This window comes from Nothobranchius furzeri, chromosome 14, assembly GCF_043380555.1.
Source record: "Nothobranchius furzeri strain GRZ-AD chromosome 14, NfurGRZ-RIMD1, whole genome shotgun sequence".
Lineage (NCBI taxonomy): Eukaryota > Metazoa > Chordata > Actinopteri > Cyprinodontiformes > Nothobranchiidae > Nothobranchius > Nothobranchius furzeri.
The window spans coordinates 44,545,754-44,563,248 of record NC_091754.1 but is presented as its reverse complement, the minus strand read 5'-3'; the positions used below and the strand labels follow the sequence as shown (position 1 = coordinate 44,563,248).

Here is a 17,495-nt window from a genome sequence, read left to right as displayed (position 1 = left end):
GCACACACTGAGTAAGGTAGCGGTTCAAGGAGTTTAAACAACGCTGACCTGGTCCCAGTGAAGAACTCCCAGTGGAGTTTGATGCATGAAAGAACCTGATTGAGTTTATTTAGTTTTGACCTTTTAACCCTTTCATCGCCCTATCAGGTGACCCCTCCAGGACCGGGGGTGGTTAAACATGGTTGATAGTTTATCCCTTGGCAAAGGTGAAGTGGTGCCCTCCTAAAAACAAAAAAAGCTGCTGGGCCCACCTGAGCCAATTAGCAATGCGGGAGGATTAAAGTGTTGGCCTGATTACACAGAGCTGTCCACAGCAATGTCAGAGGTCAAACAGTCGGGTGTCCAGCAGCTTCCTCTCTTCCCTGTACCAAAACAACTCCATGATTAACCATCCCTAGCAGCAGCATCCAGAAGATGGTCAAAACAATTCCTTTTCCTGACTCCTCTTCTGCCACTACGGACATCCTGCTGCAACTCCAAGGTCTCATGAAGAAGTCGAGGCTTTTCCCTTTTTAATAAAATGAATCTTTAGTCTCATCAATGACTCTTCACAAGTTGGTAATAATTACAATTATCTACCATGAATGTTCTGTCTAAAGTGGTTTAATAATTATTAATCAACATAAATGTTATTAATTCATGACTTATTTCAATCTTAAATACACTAAATGAGTCTACTATGATTTAATGATCAATTAATTATCATTTACATATTAATAGTGCATGAACAAAAGAATGTGTAACAGACTTACTCCATACATTAGGTGAAATAAGCTTTCTAAGCATCACAGAAAGGGGAGTGGCTGAGGGTCTTTGTAAACATCTAGACACAATAATCAGATCTGGTTGGCCAAAGTTTATAAACAACCATTTCATTAAAAGTGAATCACTTCCTGTTTTAACCAGTTCCAGCCAAAGCTCACAGCTCATGCCAAATGACCATCCTGTGGGGATAAACCAGATGTTTCAGTGGAATAACTTCAGCAGCACATGAACCATCCTTTTGAATCAACTATTATTATTTATTCAATCCATCATCCACTCATCAGACATGAAACCGTCCACCAGAAGCCACCTGGGAAGTATCTTCTGACCAGCCGTGCATATGCTGAGGGTGTCTACGATCTTCAGATACATCAGAAGTCCACTCACTCGCTCTGAGAGACGGCTTCACCTGCAGGCCGGATCTCCAGAGCTTCCATGATCCAGGGTGTGTAGACTGAACAATGGCGTCAGAGTGGTTGATATTAATCTGATAACTTGTTAAATTACATCCAACAAACAGCCAGATGTATTTAATAAACCAGACATCACACCTTTCTGAGTCACTTAGAAAACTCTTAAACACACCAGGTCATGTTTCATCAGAGTTCATTCATTGTCTCATTTAACATCACTGTGTCACCATTTACAATCATTTACCTTTCATCATCATTAATATAGTCATAAATTCATTTTCATAAACTATATTTTTGTCTTTGTGTCAAATTATTATAAAGTGTTGTTTCCCAGGATTAACCAAACTACCTAGTTTCATCAGCAATCCAATATTAAAGGCTCAATAACATTTATAAACCATCATTTTGTGCAACATTACATTTTATTGAATCCCTTTATATTCTATTAAAAGTACCCACTTACACATCGTTACACGGATGAGAACGGGAACGCTCCAGGAAGCGTTCTGTTCCTCTTCCAGTCCTCTCAGGGCGTGCCCACAAGTCATACAGGACAAAGGTGTTTATCAAAAACATAGATTTATTGTTTTGCTACAGCTGCTTAACAAAGATGGCAGACACATCTGTACAGAAGCACTAGAACTTGTGTTCTTCACCTTCTCAGAGAAGACACACATCTGCATTTTCACACAAGCTGCTGAGTTGTTGTGTTTAAAACTCGCTTCAGCCAAAGTGGTTCTTCTCTTTCATCAGGCATGGTCACAAATCTCAGTAAAAACACTGTACATCGGTGTGTATGTGTGTGTGTGTGTGGATCCATAGAGCAGGACACTGTTCCCGGTGGCAGAACATCGATTGAAGCTCTAATGGATACAAGATCATTCCGTTCTGAGAACAGAGCTTCTCTGTAGTGTGTGGATTACAATAGATGAAGATTATAATTCTGTGGTTTTGACTATATAATCTCTCAAGACGCCAGCCAGCAGTGCTGTCACACACGTCACACCTCAGCTGATCCCTAAAGCACACCTGCTGCAGGTAAAGTAGAAAACGTGTTCTGGTTGGTCTTTTAAACAAAAACAAGTCTGGTTGCCATGGAGACCAAACTGTGCCATCTGTTCTAAAACTTGGGTTTCTCCTCCATCCCCCGCTAGTGTCACCAGTGATGCCACCATGTGACCTGCTTTGGTCACATGACCCGGGACAGCCGCCATGTTCCACTGTTGGTTTCTGTTTCTAAAGGAAGCTTCTCTTCTAAGATGCTAAAGGGTACCTTCAGCCTCACCGCCAGGCTCCTCCCACTGGAGCAGGAGACCACAGCACCACATAAACCACCAAAATGTCCACGAGAATCGTCAGCACCGATGACACAAACAGGAAGCTGAAAAGAGGGAGGGGCCAGACGCTTGAGACCTTCCAGGAACCCATGAGCCGATCGGACAGGGAGGCTCCTTATCGCTCAGTAGTGATCTCTATTGCCCTATCAGCGCAGCGTCTGAGCCTCCTACCTCCAGCCCAGCTTCTGGAGCTGAACACGCAGAGAAAAGAGAAATCTAGCTGTTTCCACATAGGACTCTGAAGGTCATGGCTGAGAATCTTCACCATCGTCCTCGTCAGTCACAGTCTGAGAGAAACTCTGGAGTCGGGATGTCTTCTGATGTAACTTTCACATGACTGGCACAGGAGAAGGATGAGCTCCTAAGGTCCGGATCTCAGACTGAACTACAACTTTACAACCACTTCCTGGCTCGCTGGCTTCAGGGCTAAGTAACAAAAAGAACTTCAGTTTCAGGATAGAAGTCTGGAAATCAAAACTTTTATCGGAGCCAAAAAACTTGTGGAGAAACATTTTTGGACATTTGTGTTTAAAGGGACTATAAGGAAGTTTGACAGCCAAAACATGTATAGAAATAATAATTTTCTTCTTCATACATTCTCCTGCAATGCCCTGGTCCTGTAGAATGAGCCCTGGCATTTTTACTGTGATTGCCTGTTTTTCTGTAAAATCACAGAAAAAGAGAGCTGCTCGGGTTGAGCAGGCTGCTTCATGCGCGTTCACGCTCAGGCATAGCCTGTAGCATTTGCTATCAGTAGCTTTAGCAGCAGAGAGAGAGGCAGTGCCACTTTGTCGCTGTTCCTAACGCCTAGTGACAAAGCTAGCTACATTTCTGAGGAACCTTAACTACTTTCTTCTAGATATTTCCTGCAAATGAGCAACAAAATAGCCATTTTCGCTCCGAACCGTTCTTTGGTTTGACGTTGTTTCAGCTGTCATCAAGAATATAAAACTTACAGATACTGTGACTGTTAATAGAGTAAAGCTCACCTAGTAAGATGTCTGACTCTCATGCAGAAGACCTGGGTTCGATTCTGGATGTCAACATAGTTAATTTAGAGTTTATTTTTTACATTAATGGTATATTTTTTTTACAGTAAGATGCCCAAATTTTTATTTGAGGCTCGCTGAACGGCATTGAATTCACAGGTAAAAAAGATGTGGGTTCAACTTTCATTTTGGAACAATTTTTCAAGCAAGGGAAGGGAATGATCTGAGCATGCAGGAGGACTGACCCATCTTAAACCTTTGTCGGCTGTGCTGAAGAGAAAGGTACAGAACCAAATTATTTAATTAAATAGCTGTATGTTCTCCTGTCCTCTGTCCTCCGGGCCACACACACACACACACACACACACACACACACACACACACACACACACACACACACACACACGACTGTCTCAGCTGTTATTTTTGTTAAGGAGTGTGCACGTACAGCATGCACGCCTCGTGCACGAGCCTACTATTGAAACTGCAGTTCGTCTGAGTGGCGATTGCGAGCATAAAAACTTCAAACTTCCTTACAGTCCCTTTAAGCCCAAACTGTTTTTAGGTTCAACCGGACCAAAACAGTCTCAACCTCTCCGGGCTGGAGACGCTGCATCGTGATTGGCTGGTGGAGGGAAAACACGGAGTTAGCGGATGGGTGGGATTCTGACTTAGTCAGCATCCTTAACTCCTTCTCCTGTCCACTGTCTCAGTGGGACATCAGGTGTCCTACACCGACAGAAAGCTGATGGTGCAAAGGTCACCAGTAACAAGGAAGCGTTCAGAACCAAACCCACGTTGCTTTAAGAGATGAGAGCTGAAATAAAAGGACGCTTATGTGCCAGTACACTAACTTCAGATCGATCCAATCTCGTGTTTTTCCTCCGACAGCAACCAAATAAAAGCCCATAAACCAGCAGCTGGGGTGGTTCTGACCCTAAAGGAGGACAGCCGTTACGTTGGCCTACCAGCTGATGAACCTCCCGGATGATCTTGGGCTGTAGAACATACCCGGCATGTTCTCTAATCTAACGTGTCCGTGTGACTGATCTGCTCTGACGGATGGGACAGGACCAAACTTGAGTCAGTCTCAGCTGTCCACCAGCCTGCTGATCGGTGGAGCAGCGTGTGATGTGATGACCTTCATGAGACCCCACCCCTTCCTGGGTGGACCAATGAGGATCCAGCTCTGCAGCAGCTGGTTCCTGTTCAGGGATCACAGAGGGAAGGGGAAGTTGCCATGGTAACGGCTTGGAGTTCAGAGTGGCTGTGACTGAGTCAAGTGGAGGGTGTGAGCGAGGTGCGTCTGGTTCTGCTGGGTCTGGGGCGGCTGCTGCAGGATGTGGACCACCAGGCTCAGGGTGTCGATGGTGGCCGAGGCCAGGTACTGACAGCACAGCCAGTCCTCCAGGCTCACAGAGCACGCCGTGTCCAGAGAGCGCTCTGCAAACTTAATCATCATTAGAGTCCGCTTCAGGTCCAGCCAGTTCTGGAGCGTGGCCTCGCGTTGACCCGCGGTGGCCCCCGACACGCTGCTGCAGCCCAGAGCCTGGAACAGGTCCTCCCGGGGGCCCCAGAGCAGGCACTGCAAACAGGCTCGGGCCTCGGATATCTGGATGCGCTCGGACGGGTTAACGGTGAGAAGCAACCGGGCCAGCTGCTGCAGGCCCTGGGAATACAGCGACCTGACGGGCAGAGGAGGCAGGTCCTCCCACGTGTACTCCTGCTCCTTCAGGTCCGGCACTTCCTCAAACGGGTTGGGTCTGTGCAGCATCTCGTAGATGAGAATGCCCGTCTGGAACTCGTCACACTTGCGATACTGCGTGTCTGTAATGATCTCCGGGGCCAGCCTGGATCGATTGCGCAGCGTGCCGGGGTCGGACGCCATCAGGCTGCTCTTCTGTTTGGCTTGAGAGAAGTTGCTGATGATGAGGCGGGCGGGGCAAGTGGTGGTGGCAGCGGCGCTCGCACCAGAGTTGCTGCTGCTATTGTTGTTGGGCTCCAGGAAATCCAGGTTCCAGGGGTTTCCGGGTTGGCACTGGACCAACAGCAGGTTCTCCAGCCTCAGGTCGCAGTGGGTCACATGGTAGGGCTTCATGTGCTCCAGGCCGGAGCAGAGCTGCAGCAGCAGCAGGCAGACCTGTCGCTCGTACAGCTCTGGGTGGCTTTCATGTCTGCTTGCACCTGCTCTGACAAAGTCCGCCACCGTTTGGAACGGAACCTCTCGGGTGATCACCACCACCCGACTCCTCAGACCACCAGCCGTCTTCAGGTTCCCTGCTGCTTCTCCTAGTTTATCATTGGAGGAAGAAGCCTGAGAGTCTTTCAGCTTACCGCCTCTCTCTGCGTTTGTCTCCATGTCTCCCTCCTTCTCTTCACCGTCCTCATCTTCCTCCTCCCAGGGCAGCATTCGGACGGGGACATCAGCCAGGAAGTGTCCACAGTCCTGCTGGATGTTGAAGTGGACAGGAAGACTCTGTCTCACAGCCAGACTGTGGAAAAACTGCTGCTGTGTGTCGTTCATGTCGCTCCGACAAATCTGGAGACAAACGCACACAAACGGGTAATAATCAGGTTCCTTTTATTCTATTTTCTGTGACATTATTTGTTTAAGCCGGTAGAACCCACTCAGATGGGGTCACCTGGCCAAACATCCAACTTAAAAACAGATTAAATGAATTTAGTCGCAGTAGAAAGAAGGTAAAAGCACGTGTTGTAAACCAACACCGATGGGTCAGTCTGCAGGAACCGAGTCCAACCAGCAGGTGGCAGAGTTCTGCTGTTGAGTGATTGAAACGTAATACTTTGATGACAGTAGAATCTGCATAATAAACGAGTGTTTATGACGTTTTTACTGATATTCGATGGTCGATTCCAAATTTGTTTATGAAGTTCTTTTCACTCCAGGAGAAACAAGAATATGTTATTAATCCAGTTTGGACTGAGAGACCATGTAAAGCAGCAATCCCCAACTCCCTTCCCTGAGGGCTGGTCTCCAGCATGTTATGGTGTTGTCCCTGCTTCTACACACCTGGTTGTCATCATCAGCTGATTCAAAGGCTTCTGCAGAGCCGGGTGAGCAGGTGAACCAAGTGTGTTGGACTAGGAAAACAACAAATCATGCTGGATACTGGCCCTCAGGGAAGGGAGCTGGGGATCGCTGATCTAATGGCTCAGGAACCTCTGCTGCTTTTCTGGATTCATCAGCTGATCAGACACTTTAAGTCTAGAGTATTGTGATTGTCTGAGCTTTAGAAACGGGGGTTTTCATCAGCTGGAAGCCATGGTCCTCACTTATAACAGATAAAACATCTGGATTTACCTGGAATGAGTCTGTCTCATGGGTTAGTTTCAGCTTTTAAGTTGGAATAGTGACATAAATGAACTCTTGCTCCACAATCTCATGTTTAGAGCTTCACCTGTACACCTCTCTCATATGAAGACCTCAGCAGCGTTATTGTTTCAGGAACGTCCAGAACGAGCCGTTAAAGGGCTCTGTCACCCCCCACAGGCTGCTATAAAATTTGATGTTCCGATATCTGGGAGGGGCTCCGAGTAGAGCTGCTGCAGACACACACACACACACGCAAGCACACACACACACACACACACACACACACACACACACACACACACACACACACACACACACACACACACACACACACACACACACACACACACACCTCACCTTAATGGCGTAGCTGACCAGTGGGTCCTTGGCGTAGGAGGCGGTGTAGTAGACAGCATCTCCCGCCTCACAGCATGGTTTACCGGTGGTCAGCCTGAAGTGGGACCAGCTGTGGGTGCCAAATCTCAGATGATCCTTCTGGCCGGCCATGAAGCGATCCTCACACTTAGATGACAACTTCCTCAGGGTGTCTGTGTGCAGCCCTCTGATCCTTCCCACCACCTCGTCCCAGCTGTCCAGGCCCCTGTAGAGCGCAGGTCTCTGAGGTTTGGAGCATCCTCTTCCAGCAGCACCTCGGCCTGCAGCCCAACCCCTGCCAGCCAGAGACTCTGTACTCAGGAACGCTCTGGTGTCCCTATCACAGGTGGGAGCAGCAGCTGTAGGCTGGGGAACCAGAGAGGACGTGCTGTTGGTAAGGCGAGCCTTGCTGGAAGCTGAAGGCCTCTCCAAGGAGTCACCACTGTCATGGTCTTGGGCTCGATGAGCCTCAGAGCTGAGGGATGAGCCCTGGCTAGCCGTCTCCCAGGTGGAGTCCAGGTCATAGATGGGGTTGGCCACGCTCAGATTGGTGCCACCAGGTTTAGCCTCAGCTCGAGGTCTCAGGGGTCCATGGGTATTCTCTTTACATCCCAGAATGGGTTCAGTGCTAGAGCGAGGAACCACCTTCTTAGGGAGTGGAGGCGGAGCTGGTTTCGGTGCTAGATGATCAGTGGAGACATCCAGGTCAATGGAGGCCAAGGTATCGCTGGATGATTTGATGTTCCGTGGCTGCTTCAGTGGGATCATGTTGGCTCTGGATTGTCCTGATGGAGAAAGTAGGAGACGTTAGTTCCCGTCTTACTGCTTCTAACCCTAACATCAGCTTCTAATTCGTGCACGGCTCTGATCTGATCCGATGATACCGATTCACCTGAAGTATTCATGATGAACAGAATACAGAAGCAGGATAGAAGACGTGTTTATAGTTCTACATTTTATACTTTTGCTAACGTCGGTTAGCGGTGTCAGCCATCTTAACGTTTCTCAGTGGTAGAATCAAAAGGAGACGTTGAGTGTCACTAAAATCTGTCCATGGGTTCACGAGACCTTATGCTAACAAACACAGACAGGCAGTAACATCCCAGCCCACTGCCGAGAGGACAAGGGCAGGTTGCTTCTCTCCACTTCTAACGGCTTGTTGTTTCTCGTGAATAGGGTCAAGCATCGAGCAGCAACTGGAACTGAGACTGACCGTCAGGGTTTCCCACAACTGTTCAAGTTTTTAAGTTGTGATTGCTAGTTTTGCGTCCAGTCCGCCGACTGGAGGAGGAATCCGCGGCCGATCTCTGTGAAAAAAGAAAACGTGATCTGAAAATTCAGATCGACGCCTTTCAGAGGCGATCACACCAGCTGCCCTTCTGCTGCTACGCTGCAGCCCACAGAGGCCCTGAGTGCAGCATCGCCCCCTTCCCTCACACCGTGCATGAGCGCAGCAGCAACATGGAAACAAATGCATCTGCCAAACGTTTACGCCGTGAGTCATGAGGTGATGCATGGTCTGCTGTGAGAAACTAAAATGCGTCAACACAGTGGATTTAAGACGAGCATCAGCAGACGCAGCCCCTCGCCTACCCCGTCTGTGTGAGGCTGACCGTCAGAGGGCTGAGCAACAACCTGTAGAATAAATAATGTCATCAAGCTAGAGCAGCTCTCTGTGGTGGACCACAGGGATAATACATGTAATAACAGTCATAATCATACTAAATCTTTCTCTTCTGAACTATTTAGTCAGTTGAGAGTTTAAAATCTGTTAGAATGTTACTGACAGCAGCTACATTTAAGTTTCAGGTCGCTGCTGCAGGTGTAGACTCATCCTGGACTTGGTCATCGTCAGAGTTTTAGCTGCAGCAGCTGGACTTTCCTGGTTATGCTGGAGACGTTCAGCCTCTCATCCTAGAGGCTTCTTTGGTTGCCAGACTTTGGTTGTGTGTAGAAAGTCTTTCATCTTTCTTCAAACCCTATTTTGTCTAGACCTTTGATGCATAATGGTCACTACAGTGGACAGGTACTCAAAATTGTTATTTATTTATTTTTGCTATTAAGCACAGCTGTTGAAGACTTTATTGCTTTTGAGCCCCTCCATTTGTACTTCAGTGAGTCAAGCCAACATGTTTCATGTTCAGAATGCACGCTGTCCACTGAGGTGGACATGTAATAAATTATCTGTAAATGATTAAATGTTACAAAAGATATGTAAATATGACATTTGTTTCATTCACACCTAAAGATGAAAGAAAAAACTGTTTAAAAAAATCATGGTTGAAAATTTCATAATTCGTGCATCAAAGGGTTAAGTGAAGGTGATGTTGTTGTTCATAGAATCAAAATTCATGTTGAAGCACGTTGCAGATCTGGGGTCAGCTGGCTCACTTAAAACACAACGTTTTGGATCCTGCCTCTTCAAAGAATCGGAATCAGGAATCGATAGGAATCGGAATCGTTCAAATTCAAACGATGCCCAACCCTAAGAAGGTGTGAAAGTGACACAAGAGTACAGATGAAACAGCCCGATGAGTTCCCAAGGACAAAGACGTTAGTCCTTTAGCACAACAGCTATGACATTATCCCAAACCAAAGGTAAAGCTGGGTTCAAAAGGTCACAGAGACCTGGTCTGTGAGTCACCTCCTCCTATCCCAATGGGATGAGCGGCTCTTCACGTAAAGTCAGGCTGCCACGGCTTTAAAAGAGCAGTAAGACTCTAGGAGGGAGCAGTGGGGATGAAGTAAATGCTAATCCTCTCTGGAACCAACACATTTAATGTGTTCCTGTCTCAATCTGCAGTAATCCACCCAAGGAAGGCAGACGTCTCCCATGCAGCCAGAGGGATCTCCACATGCTATCACATAATCACTAAATCAGAACCACTAACAACTATGAGACTGCAATAAATGATTTCTGTTTACAATATTCTAAATCATCAAATTATTTAAGCACTTTAGGGAACTTCAAACGGCCATTTCTATTAGAAAACTAACACAATATCACCAGTTTTCAATATCATTACTGATTAATGAAACTTTCCGCTGTTTGGAGCCAACCTGATTAAAGATGGCTGCCACAGTCAACTCTTCATCAGCTAGGTCCACTTCACAGGCACTGAGGCTAACGCTACTGCTAAAGGCCAAAACAAACACAAGTTCATGATTGGTCATCATTGTAATTTCAAACATGAAAGACATCTTTCTGTTTCCTGACAAGTTGATGAATCACAAAGTGAAGAAGGCAATGACAGTCACTGGTTTAACAGGATTCTAAACAGTTTGGCTCTTTCTACTCTTTATACGAACCAATGTAAGCCCTGTGGCATCAACTGGTTCAAACATTAGTGATAAACCTAAATAAAGTTCTCCAGAAGGTCACACGTGCCGTACTTTAACACCCCCCTCTGCAGCTTCAGCACTGTTACCCACCCACTACCCCATAGAGACAGTGTCCTGCCCACGGCCAAAATCACACAGATTAAATATCAGGCTTAATAAAGCAAATCATGGAAATCTCATAAATATTAGAATAAATTCAACTGAGCAGAAAACTAGAAAAAATAAATGTGGGTTATTGAACATTAGGTCTATTTTTTCTAAGACTTTGTTAGTTAATGACTTGATTTGTGATTATCAGATTTCTTTGCTCTCTCTCACAGAATCCTGGCTGCAGCAAGAGGACTATGTTAGATTAAATGAGTCGACTCCTTCTAATTATTTAAATCATCATATTGCTCCAAGTACAGGGCGAGGAGGAGTAGCAACCATTTTTCATTCAGACTGCAGGTTTACTGGTGGTTCTCAGAATATCTAAAAATAGGATGGGAGGCAGATCTTTTAGTTATCAGGCTCCTCTCTTGTGGAACCAACTCCCAGCTTTAGTCCGTGAGGCAGACACCTTGTCTACTTTTAAGAATAGGCTTAAAACATTTTTATTTGATAGGGCCTATGGTTAAAATCTGATGTTAGCCTAAATCTGGACAAGTGGGAGAGTAGAGGGAGGTGGAGTGTACAGTCGGTAAAGACGGCTCTCCCTTGCCCTGCCTCCAACATGCCTCCATCTAAAAGTCTAGGTTTTCCAGTTATCTCTGTAGTTATGCTGCTATAGGCTTAGACTGCTGGAGGACATACTGACCACTTTCCACACTCGACTACTGTCTTCTACAATCTGCTCTTTAACTGTATTATTTCCTGCAATTTCAGCTGTTAACTTTATTTTTTTTCCAAGTGTTTTTCTCCCCAGAAGAAGCTACAATGATGTTCTGCTGAGCTGTGGTGGCCTCATGGAGGGGGCCATCGACTAGCACACTGTTGCTAACCACTTAAACATTCTCCCTCTCCTGATTATAATATTTTACTTTTGCTGACATTGAATGTACTACTACTAGTTTACCTGTTTAATTATAGATTCACTAGGATAAATACAATACAGTTTATCTCTCACCAAATAGAATATAGAGTATTTACTAAGAAATAACAATGTAGCCATAGAAACACTACTTGGTATATATGTTGTGTAAGGATGTGCGTGCGTGTGTGCACGTGTGTGTGTGTGTGTGTGTGTGTGTGTGTGTGTGTGTGTGTGTGTGTGTGTGTGTGTGTGTGCTCTGTTTTCTCCATCCCCAGTGAGTCGTGGTGGATGGCTGCTTATACTGAGCCAGGATCCTCTGGAGGTTTCTTCCTGTTAAAAGTGAATTTTCCTCTCCACTGTCGCTGCATGCTTGCTTAGTATGAGGATTGCTGTAAAGTCACTGACACTAGTCAGTGACTTGATGCAACCTGCTGGGTTCCTTATAAAGAAAACCTTTTTCTGACTGGCTTAATGAACTGACCTGTATTGGAATGTTTATTATGTGAAGTGCCTTGAGACGACTCTTGTCGTGATTTGGTGCTATATAAATAAACTTGAATTGAATAATGGCCTGGGTATTACTTCTACTATCCCCTGAGTCCAGATACTTCCAGGATGCTTGTTTAATGTACAAAGGAGGACTCGAATGTCTAGACAGCAAATTTCAAGGGGGTGGGTGGTGAGTGTAGGGAATGTTGTGGCCCATGTTCTCGGTAGTGAACATAAACATAAACCTCTGTAGTGTACATAAATGTTAACTTCGGTAGTGTACGGAAACGTAAACCTTGGTAGCGTCCATAAACGTAACCCTCGGTAGAGTACAGAAACATAAACTTCGGTAGGGTACGGAAACGTAAACCTCGGTAGTGTACAGAAACGTAACCCTCGGTAGAGTACATAAACGTAAACCTCGGTAGCGTCCATAAATGTAAACCTCGGTAGGGTACATAAATATCTTTGGTGTGTTCTTACTGTGTTTAATTTCTAATCCCATTTTTGGTTCTTTTTAAAAACACAGGAAAGGTTTTTCTTTACCTTGCTGACATACGTTTCGTTTGCTGACTGCAAAACATCCTCAGGGCTGACGCTGACGGAGAGGGGAGATCGGGCAGCAGAGGGCGACAATGTCCTCTGCTGCCCGGAGATAAACAGAGTAGGATGTGACGCCACCATCAGCGTCAGCTCTGAGGATGTTTTGCAGTCGGCAAACGAAACGTACGTCAGCAAGGTAAAGAAAAACCTTTCCTGTGTTTTAAAAAGAACCAAAAATGGAATTAGGGTACATAAATGTAAACTTCGGTAGTGTACATAAATGTAAACTTCGGTAGTGTACATAAATGTAAACCTCGGTAGTGTACATAAACGTTGAACTCGGTAGTGTACATAAACATAAACCTTGGTAGGGTATAGAAACCACAGTCTTCTCAGTTCAGAAGGTGAGTGGTGCTCCAACGTTCTCCTCTGTTGTTATTTTCCTGTCATCCAATAAAATGGTAAACGGCCTGTCATTGTATAGTGCCTTGTTAAGAGTTCTACAACCCCCCATTGCTCTTCACAACACAATCATTCACACACACATTCACATGCTGGTGTGCATGAGCTACAACGTAGCCACAGCTACCGCTGTCAAAGGCAGCTCGGGCTTTCGTTAGCACTAACTCAGCCTAGCACTGTTCGCGTTACTGCGACCATGCTGCCGACACTAAAGTGGATGGGAACGTGCAGCTGTAAGGAGGTGTGTCTTGCTGTATGTAATAAACCAACCGTGTCTCCCTCACCTTTGCAGCATTACTAGTTTACAGCAGAGCCCCCTGTATTCAACAACCAGGTAAATGCGGCTTTACATTCACTCGAAGTGGCAGAATGTACTGGCTTTTGATGATGAGGTCGTTGTTACTGTCACAGCTGCTCTGCTCCATAGCTACCCACCAGCTCTTCTCTGCTGTAGAAACTCACGTCCTCCTCACAGTTGCATGCAAATACATGTAGTTTAGAACCTCGGATAAAATAACTAGTAACAAACTTCCTTTGGGTTTTGATTTTTATCTCTGGACCAAAGAGCGTGTGGAAAACACGACCCTGATCTGTGTTGGAGCTGGGGATGAAGATCTTGTTGCAGAGTGATTGTTGTGCAGCAGCAGCAACAAAACTAACTGTGACAGCAACAAACTAGCAAGTCAGGAGGCGAGAAGAGAGTTAGAATGAAGCAGGTGGAGACAGACAGGAACAACAGTAGATCCAAGAGGAAAAACAAGCCTACCTGGACTCCACTGACGCCTTTAGGCTTTAGCATCCGAGTAAAACGCTGCTCTCTGCTTCCATGTCTGAGTGTCACCATCACAGAGAGGCTCTCTGGTTAAAACACACGAGGGGCACACTCCCCTCCTCACTGATACAAGAGCTAAGTCACGTCGTCACATTAAATCCAGACTTCTTAGGGCAGAGGATGTTTGTGTCTCTCCCCACAAAGCAACATGATGCACTCTGGGAGTTTTGACTCAAACCCACTGCTAAACACACCCTGCTCTCTAGTTCCTCATTAGCAGCATGCAGAAGTAAAAATAGAGTGTAGGCAGCTCATCATCGGCCAACTGGAGGGCTTTGAACACAGTCACAACACATCTACCCACAGAGCAGAGCTTCACAAACACACCATTAAAAAAGCTTCATAAACAACAGAAACAGGAAAACAAAGGAATAGAAAAGGCTATAAAAGGTAAGAAGAGTTGCTACAGGAGCCTGGAGGTTCAAACAGGCAGTCAGTGTGTTTTATTTATCTTTTCATAGGCGTTGGACCTCTCTGGATGTACCTGTTAACGTACAACTCTGTCACCTCTTTTCCACTGAACTTTACTTGAGCGGACTTACGGAGGCGGAGGAAGTGCTCATCAATTAAAGGAAAAGACAAAAGAAAAGTGTGTTTGCAAACAGAATGTTAAAAAAAAATGTAACGATAGATTTTTGGGGATAATTTGATGGTGGCACATCTCCCTGTTTACTTGCTTCGCTAATAATAACTTAAAAATTAATTTTCCTTTTGCTGGCAAGTGGGTCACCTGATGACAAACACTGGCTTTCATCACATCTGCTGTTACCATACAGGGCTTTAATGTTGCCATGTCAGGTTAAACAATCAGGATCCTTCGGAGAACAAAGTAAGTACTTAATTAGTCAGATTAACCCGCAGCGCGGCTGCCAGACACATGGTTGTGTAGTACACCCAGCTCAAAACCAAACAAGCAATAATACATGTTATGTCTTTGTGGAGACTCAGTGTAGCGTAGGAGAAGGCCATATAAGGCAAAGGTTATGACATTTGTCAACAACCTGCCCTACCAGTGGGCAGAGGTCATCAGACGTCCAGCTGGTTTCATCTGCCTGGAATGCTGCGCTTCTTCATACCAAAACAGTCCCCTATAAGAATCTTATATTTGTCTCATAAATGATTTCTTTCACTCTACAGGTTGATTATATCACATTTAATTGTATTATTGATTTAATAATGCCTTGACTGCTTTACGGTAATGAATGAATCAACATGTTTATTCTTGAAATGCCTTATTTGAGATCTTAAAGGGACTTTACGGAGTTTTGAATTTTTATGCTCGCGATTGCCCCCTCAGGCCAAAAGCGTAACGGCAGCTTCAATAGTAGGCTCGTGCACGAGGCACGCATGCTGTACGTGCACACTCCTTAACGAAAATAACAGCTGAGACAGTCCCTTGTGTGTGTGTGTGGCCCGGAGGACAGAGGACAGGAGAACGCGCAGCTAATTAAATAATTTGGTTCTGTACCTTTCTCTTCAGCACAGCCGACAAAGTGAAAAGTTGAACCCACATCTTTTTTATCTGTGAATTCAATGCCGTTCGGCGAGTCTCAAATAAAAATTTGGGCATCTTACTGTAAAAAAGTATACCATTAATGCAAAAAAAACTCTAAATACACTATGTTAACATACAGAATCGTACCCAGTTCTCCTGCATGAGAGTCCGACGTCTTACTAGGTGAGCTGAAGCGCCAGTGACGTCTTTTGTATCTGTAACATTTATATAGTTGATGACAGCTGAAAAAACGTTCAAAGAACGGTTCGGAGCGAAAATGGCTATTTTGTTGCTAATTTGCAGGAAATATCTAGAAGAAAGTTCTACAGAAAGTAGCTAAGGGTCCTCAGAAATGTAGCTAGGTTTGTCACTAGGCGTTAGGAACAGCGACAAAGTGGCAATGCCTCTCTCTCTGCTGCTAAAGCTACGGGCTACGCCTGAGCGTGAACGCGCATGAAGCAGCCTGCTCGACCCGAGCAGCTCTCTTTTTCTGTGATTTTACAGAAAAACAGGCAATCACAGTAAAAATGCCAGGGCTCATTCTACAGGACCAGGGCATTGCAGGAGAATGTATGAAGAAGACATTTATTATTTCTATACATGTTTTGGCTGTCAAACTTCCATAATGACCCTTTAAAAGAGTAACACTTCCTATATTCACCAGTTCAGCAAAGCAGTGCCAGCCTTCATGCTAAATTACCATCCTTCGGGGGATTAAACTAAATCTTCCAGTGGGATACTTTTAGCTGCACGAACCATCCTTTTCCAAGACCAAACAACCATTGCTAACCTGCAAACGCCTGCCAGCGCCCGCAGACGTATCTCCCTGACCAGCCGTGTGGATTCAGAGGAAACTACAGCCTTTGGATCTCAGAAGTCCCACCACTCGCCTGGCTTTGCTTGCCGGACAGATCTACGAGAACGCCTATCGTGCGGGTACCGTAGCTCACACGCTGGTGCTGGATGGTTAGCCTGATTATTTCATAAACCCAGACATCACATTTTTCTAGGACACCTAATCAGACTCTCAGTAACATCTACGATCTATTTCATCGTTGTTTATTAATTGTCCTGCATCAGCATTAGTAGCAGTAATATAGTAATAAACAGATTTTATAACTAAATGTTTGTCTCTGTGTCAAAATATAATAAAGTGTTGTTTCCCTGGCAAACCCAAAGCACCTGATTACATTATCAATCGAATATTAAAGGTTCAATATTATTGATACTCCATATTAATATTATTACCACCAAAAAAATAGGTAAACATTCCCTTCATGCTGAGTTTTAGACTAAGACATGTTAGTTGATGCTCCACATGAACGATGAGTTTCTGCTTCTGCCTCCATTATGCAGCTCATCGTCTGTGAAAGTGGCCGAGTTCGACACACACACGTGCTCGATGACGTGTGTTACTCTGGAGAGCAGAAGGTCAGAGGGTGGACTGTGTGGAGATTTTAGAGCTTCAGTAGTTTCATGAGGGAGTTAACTCTGTGTGCTGCTGCAGGAGGAAGGTCAAACAGGAAGTTCACGAACCGGAGTTTCCATGCCACCTGGGCTGCTTACCTAGGTTGCTGTAGGTGGCACTGCGCTGGCTGGAGGTGGTAGAGTGATTCCCATCCTCTTCAGGCTCTCCCAGGCTGGCGCTGCCCTCGCTGGCCGAGGCCGTAGCGGTAACCAGGTTAGCACGGCTCCCCCCACTCTCCCCAAACACCAGGCCCAGATTGACTTTGGCAGGCAGAGAGATGATGCTGGGTAGCTCCTGGGTTCTGGCCCGGCTCACTGGAACCTGGCTGCACATGAGACAGAAAATGGCATAGTTATTTTGGTTTGGTTCATCCTCTATTCCAGAATTTCACTCTTGATCTGAACAATAAACATGATGACTTCTGGATTTTATTCCCACACAGAAATATTTTCATTTGATTAGTTTGGGTTTCACCAATTTAGCCTCTGTGTATGAGGGCTTGAGACAGCAAGCAGAAGGGACAGAAGAAGAGAAGATGTGTGATCATCTGGAGGAGCCACGTGATGATACCAGTAGGGCCACTCAACCAAGTTGGTGCCAGAGCAAACACCATCCTGCTGGGCCAGAAGTGGTGCTTGT

General features: G+C 45.5%; 1 protein-coding gene across 3 annotated transcripts in view; it reads right to left on the bottom strand.

Annotated features, from left to right (window-relative positions):
• Positions 1-1,740: 1,740 nt before the first annotated feature.
• The window catches only part of peak1 (pseudopodium-enriched atypical kinase 1), a 103,333-nt gene continuing 87,578 nt past the window's right edge, over positions 1,741-17,495 (bottom strand). For all 3 annotated transcript variants that reach the window (XM_054743105.2, XM_015952171.3, XM_054743103.2), the window contains 3 exons: positions 16,955-17,181; positions 7,196-7,998; positions 1,741-6,043 (listed from right to left, as the gene is read on the bottom strand). In XM_054743105.2, coding sequence (XP_054599080.1) covers positions 4,763-6,043; positions 7,196-7,998; positions 16,955-17,181 — 2,311 coding nt within the window. In that variant the 3' untranslated portion in view covers positions 1,741-4,762. The remainder of the gene's footprint in view (positions 6,044-7,195; positions 7,999-16,954; positions 17,182-17,495) is intronic.